Consider the following 6,679-nt stretch of genomic DNA (forward strand, 5'->3'; position numbering starts at 1 on the left):
GGCATTATTGGATGCATTCCCCAAAAGCGTGTCAATGCAACGGGAGAGACCGTTTGAAAGGGAACGCTCCGATTACTAATGTAACCTCGGTTCCCCGAGATAAGGGAACGAGCGTTGCATAGGCTGCCGTGCTATAAGGCTGTACATGAATCAATTAATGTTGTTTCAGTCAAAAGATTCTGACAAAATCAGAGCCAAATTATTTAGAGGTCGGGTCCACCCCTTTTGGCAGGTTGAAGCACCATTGGTTCATTCAGCTACACGAATGTGAACAAATCAGGCTTCAGTATCAGAGTTAACAGTTTCCCCATAAGCGTGTCTACGCAACGCTCATTCCCTTATCTCAGGGAACCGAGGTTACGTTAGTAACTGGAGTGTTAATTGAGTGCAACAAGATCATATGCATCAAAAGATAATGCATCTTGAGTAGAAATATCATCTGTCAAAGATACTGTACATTTAAATTAATCTATTAATTTAGATCTAAAGTCTATTTATTTGATGCTATGTGCATTCTGTGGTCATAAATTCAGCCCCAATTGTCTAATAAACCGATAAAATATACATTACCATTCAAAAGTTTGGGTTTAGTAAGTTTTTTTTAAAGATTTCCTAAAGAAGTCTCTTATGCTCATCAAGAACACAACAAAAACAGTAATATTGTTAAATATTATTAGAATTTAAAATAACTGTTCTATTTGAATATACTGAAAATTTCATTTATTTCTGTAATAGCAAAGCTGAATTTTTAGCTGGCATTATTGCAGTCTTCAGTGTTATATGATCCTCAAAGTACCATGACGCATACGTGTGATACTGCTGACGCAGGAGCCAGTGTTCTGACGTACCGAAACCATACTGAACGTGACGTCAAAAACGGGGTACGTACCGAACCGTCATGTTTGTGTACTGTTACACTCCTACATATACAGTGGGTACGGAAAGTATTCAGACCCCCTTAAATTTTTCACTCTTTGTAATATTGCAGCCATTTGCTAAAATCATTTAAGTTAATTTTTTTTCCTCATTAATGTACATACATCACCCCATATTGACAGAAAAACACAGAATTGTTGACATTTTTGCAGATTTATTAAAAAAGAAAAACTGAAATATCACATGGTCCTAAGTATTCAGACCCTTTGCTGTGACACTCATATATTTAACTCAGGTGCTGTCCATTTCTTCTGATCATCCTTGAAATGGTTCTACACCTTCATTTGAGTCCAGCTGTGTGTGATTATACTGATTGGACTTGATTAGCAAAGCCACACACCTGTCTATATAAGACATTACCGCTCACAGTGCATCCATGCTTACAGGAGCACCCTCAGTACGAGTGCTCCAGGGCTGGGCTCGCAGAGCAGCTTCGTTCTGCACTTGCTTATAGCACGGCATTATTGGATGCATTCCCCAAAAGCGTGTCAATGCAACGGGAGAGACCGTTTGAAAGGGAACGCTCCGATTACTAATGTAACCTCGGTTCCCCGAGATAAGGGAACGAGCGTTGCATAGGCTGCCGTGCTATAAGGCTGTACATGAATCGATTAATGTTGTTTCAGTCAAAAGATTCTGACAAAATCAGAGCCAAATTATTTAGAGGTCGGGTCCACCCCTTTTGGCAGGTTGAAGCACCATTGGTTCATGCAGCTATACGAACGTGAACAAATCAGTCTTCAGTATCAGAGTTAACAGTTTCCCCATAAGCGTGTCTACGCAACGCTCATTCCCTTATTTCAGGGAACCGAGGTTACGTTAGTAACTGGAGTGTTAATTGAGTGCAACAAGATCATATGCATCAAAAGATAATGCATCTTGAGTAGAAATATCATCTGTCAAAGATACTGTACATTTAAATTAATCTATTAATTTAGATCTAAAGTCTATTTATTTGATGCTATGTGCATTCTGTGGTCATAAATTCAGCCCCAATTGTCTAATAAACCGATAAAATATACATTACCATTCAAAAGTTTGGGTTTAGTAAGTTTTTTTTAAAGATTTCCTAAAGAAGTCTCTTATGCTCATCAAGGCTGCATTTATTTGATCAAAAACACAACAAAAACAGTAATATTGTTAAATATTATTAGAATTTAAAATAACTGTGTTCTATTTGAATATACTGAAAATTTCATTTATTTCTGTGATAGCAAAGCTGAATTTGTAGCTGGCATTATTGCAGTCTTCAGTGTTATATGATCCTCAAAGTACCATGACGCATACGTGTGATACTGCTGACGCAAGAGCCAGTGTTCTGACGTACCGAAACCATACTGAACGTGACGTCAAAAACGGGGTACGTACCGAACCGTCATGTTTGTGTACCGTTACACTCCTACATATACTGTATATATATATATATATGAATATATATATATATATATATATATATAAATATATATATATATATATATATTCACATACACATTCACATACATACACACTATTGTTTATTCATGTTTGTTTATAGTATATGTGAAATTTATACACCTAAATTTATTAGCATATGGTATGTAGACATTAACTTACACAAAATCATTTTCATTATAATTAATGTCAAAAAAAATTAAAGCTTACTGTAATGTAAGGTTCTAAAAATGGAAACAACTATTATCCATAATCATATGATATATAAAATACTCAAATTGCTATTTTAATCTTGACATTATGATCACTACTTATCTGAATGGTAAAATAACGTGACATACTGTTTCATGAGAGCTGGACTTGAATGACACATGATAGGGAAGGGGAGTGACTGTATAATGAACTCATCAGTCAAAGGCATGGACAGAGATGAAGTGCTGTGCTCTCTCATTACCCTGTCATTGAATTCGTTGAGTTGGCCCATTGATCCATAAACTGTCTCGGCACTGCGTAGGCCATTGATACGACGCAATGACTCGGTAAGCTCCTCATCAAATGTTTGATCGAAAGTCTTTCAGCACAGCAGGGGGATCGAAGAGAGAAGGAAACACAAAGCATGCAAACTAATAAAATATAAAGGCTCTCCACATGCACGATATCATGCAACGTAAAAAAAAAATAAAAAATTAAACAATAAGTGGCATTCATAAATAATAGTACAGGCATGTAAAAGAAATGAAATTGCATAAAAACAAATGTGTATTATTCTGAAATCAAGTGTTTTCATCTTTGCAGCAACTAATATTGTGGCTGTGACTGAACTGCTTGCCCATGCATTTTACAATGTCCTTTGAACATAATGCACTTTGCATCTTTTTTTTCTCTGAAAATTGTCAGAATATTCAACTGGCTAAGCTTCATATCATGATGCCAATAATATTCCAGCTCCATAGTGCGAGGGGAAATAACATCTCTGGTGACATGCAATATTAAGTATATAAACAGACCTAAATAGCAGTCTGGCCTTTGTACTGGTTATCAGGCTTCTGCCTTGAAATAGTGTTTGAAATATGTTTGGTTAGTTGCTGGGTATGCCATAAGGACGCACTGACTACTTTTGTCCTCTAGGAGGCAGTGTTGTATAACTGTAGGACTAACAATGTGGTGGTTTGTGTGATTCCAGTGTAAACAAATGTGACTCTAATTGATAGATGTAAATGACTACATTTTTATTGTTTATTGTACAAGGGTGTTAATTTTCTAACCTTATGTGGTTTTCAAACTTAACATCATAGCTCCTTGCATCACGTCAACTCAAAAATGCCTGCCATAACATGCACATTCAATCTGTTAAACAGTGTTTGGCTGTGTGTTTAGATTTTATCTGAGCAGAGTCGAAAAGGTGCAGAAACTCTGTCAGTCTCCCAATCATCTGCTTCACTTACTGTCAACTCCAATTGCAGTGACAGTTTCCCCTCATTCAGGGTAAACTTCTTCACTTAGGATTTTCAAATTCACTTTTTGTTTTAGTGCTGTGTGAATGTTATTGCGTTCTCTTTTCAGAAGTGATACTGACCAATTAAATGTGTGACTGTTTTCTCTTTTAAAAGTGCTAGAATATTTAATTGCCCTTATTATTATTTATATTATTTTATTTATTTACCTTTTATCTCTGAATTTTTTTTAAATGTTTTATTACTGACATGATTCAAAAATGGTGATTCATTCAGGAATGAAACAAGCGACTGTCTATATGAGTGGATCATTGAATAATTAATTGAATCGATTCATTCAAAACAGAGAATCACAGTTCTACTCCGGTGAAGAATTATTTTCTTTCACAGAGCAAGAAAATTCAGTTTAGACAGTTTGCAAGAATGTTCCGTGATATGAAAATGATTGCTGCGAGACGCTGGCGGAGTGAGCGAGGCATGAGAGAGTTGTGAGTGAGGGTGCGGGCCAGATCCATCTATTATAAGCATCTTTGGACTTATCTTTTCCACTTAATTTGACACTTTAGAAAGTTAATAAAGTGGGAAGCTGCAGTTTCGGGTTAGCGATATCTTTATCTTATTATCTCATCTTATCTTATTTACAAAAGATTTTAACTAATTTTTTTTCGTTTTTTATTTGTTTTTGTAACAATATCTGGCAAGACTGCATTGCCGGCACTTAAACTGACAGTAATCAAAAAAGTGAAATTAAATACGCAAACTCTAGCCATGAAGAAGTCTATTTCATTAAGTATAGTAGTTAAATTTTCACAAAGTCAAGCTAAAAACATTGTTATGCATTGTTGAATAATGAATAATAAACTGATAAAATGATCCACCCCTAACCTATATAGTAAAGTATTAACAAATTTTGATACAATAAATATGGTATAATTTAAAAGTGTTCATCCCTCCAAAACAGAAAACATCTTTAACAAACATCTACATGTCTGTCTCTTTTAAAGTGTTAGTGTATATAATGAGCTGTATTTGTAGGGGTTATTATAGCACAATTCTTAACCCCACCCCAGACCTCACTAATTTTCAAACCCTGGTTACGGCCATTCCTATAAGCAATATCATCCTTACAGTCATGTTTTTCCAAAGCACTGCAATTACTTGCGTCACTCGGCGTGCATAAGAATTTATATACACTTGCTTCAAAATTTTCTTTACCTTTTATGATTTTGATGGGTAATAGACAAATTTGTTAACATTTGAGTGTGACACATCTGTGTCAACACAAGTGTGTGACAAAACACGGGGATGCAATTTATCTTTCATAATGCGGATTCAGTCCATACCTTGCCGGACTTCTTTCTTTTCCGTCGGAATCGTAAGAGTTCTTTGTGTTGCCGTGAAACAAAGTTGACTGCAGCATATTCCAATAGGGCAGAAAAAACAAATAACAAGCACACAGCCATCCAGATATCAATAGCCTTCACGTAAGACACCTGCACGGCAGAAAGACATAAACACATTAGTTCTCATATTCCTTAGTTAGCCTTTACCTTTTCATTCCAGCCTACATAACAGCCCAGTCGTTTTTATTATTGTACAGCATAGGGATCTGTCTGAATATTGTCCTTATCGCCACTATGAATCAGAGATAATTCTCTGCCTGGTGAAAAGGCCTATTTTCTGGATGTTTAATTGTGTTACATAACTCAATGTAGCATTTATGAGCATTTTTAATATGCAATACACACTGCATGCCTGCTTTCACACATGGATGCACTTTGCACATTCCACTCTGGGCTGCATTAATAAATAATAACTGAGAATGAATGGCAGAAAAAGAGATGTGAAGTGCTAGTAGAACTTATACCCTAATACTGACCAGTGATGCAGAATCTTTGTAACAAATGTGAATAAGGGACTTGCTTTAACACTGCATGCACTCTGACCTTAGGTAAGGATGTCCTGGATCCAGAGCTCTGAGTTGTCATTGTGAGCACTGTGGTGATTCCCAGGGCGACACGGGCAGGAGCGGCATCCATGTTAATCCAGAAGGAGACCCAGGACAGGATGACGATGAGCAGACTGGGAATGTACATCTGGATCAGGTAGTAGCCCATCTGTCTTTCCAGGTGAAAACGTACCTCAATGCATGTGAACTTGCCTAACAGAAAGAAAAGTGGACAGAGGACATATGCAATTATAGATGAGGATTTAAGATACTAAGACCTGGTAGGTTTGGTTATTTTGTGGTTTTAGTAGGATCACTAATGCATTTTGAAAACCAAAAATGTTTAATTTTAGTTTGTTTGCTTTGGTGAGACCAAAAATGTATAATAATCTAAAACAACTGTTTTCTATTTGAATATATTTTAAAATGTAATTTATTCTTGTGACGACAAATGGCAAAGCTGAATTTTCAGCAGCCAGTGTCACATGATCCTTCAGAAATCATTGTAATGTGCTGCTTAATACATTTGTGAAAACCATCTATTTTATGAATAGAAAGTAAAAAAGAACAGCTTTTAACATAAATGTCTTTACCATCATTTTGATCAGTTTAATGCATCCTTGTTTAAAAAAGTATTAATTTCTTTAAAAAAATCTTAATGACCCCAAACTTTGGAACGGTAGTACATATATGTTAAGTATATATCTCAAATTACAAAATTATAAACATTTTCAAAGAAATTAACACTGTAAAAAGTGGTAACCTGCAACTGTTTCCTTAAAGACATATTTCTACCTGATTTAACCCATAAAAGTTAGTTCCCTTTTGGACGGTCTCTCCCATTGTAACGCTGACACTTTTGGGGAAACTCCTGTTTACTCTGATACTGAAGCCTGATTTGTTCACATTC

At 35.7% G+C, this 6,679-nt stretch overlaps 1 protein-coding gene across 1 annotated transcript in view; it reads right to left on the reverse strand.

Moving 5' to 3' along the window:
* LOC107558772 (glycine receptor subunit alpha-3-like) overlaps nt 1-6,679 on the reverse strand; it is a 66,122-nt gene that overhangs the window by 2,750 nt on the left and 56,693 nt on the right. The window contains exons 8-9 of the mRNA XM_016242449.1: nt 5,165-5,314; nt 2,822-2,938 (exon numbers count right to left, since the gene is read on the reverse strand). Of these exons, the coding sequence (XP_016097935.1) occupies nt 2,822-2,938; nt 5,165-5,314 (267 nt within the window). The remainder of the gene's footprint in view (nt 1-2,821; nt 2,939-5,164; nt 5,315-6,679) is intronic.

The sequence above is a fragment of the Sinocyclocheilus grahami genome, unplaced genomic scaffold, assembly GCF_001515645.1.
Source record: "Sinocyclocheilus grahami isolate Dianchi unplaced genomic scaffold, SAMN03320097.WGS_v1.1 scaffold659.1, whole genome shotgun sequence".
Lineage (NCBI taxonomy): Eukaryota > Metazoa > Chordata > Actinopteri > Cypriniformes > Cyprinidae > Sinocyclocheilus > Sinocyclocheilus grahami.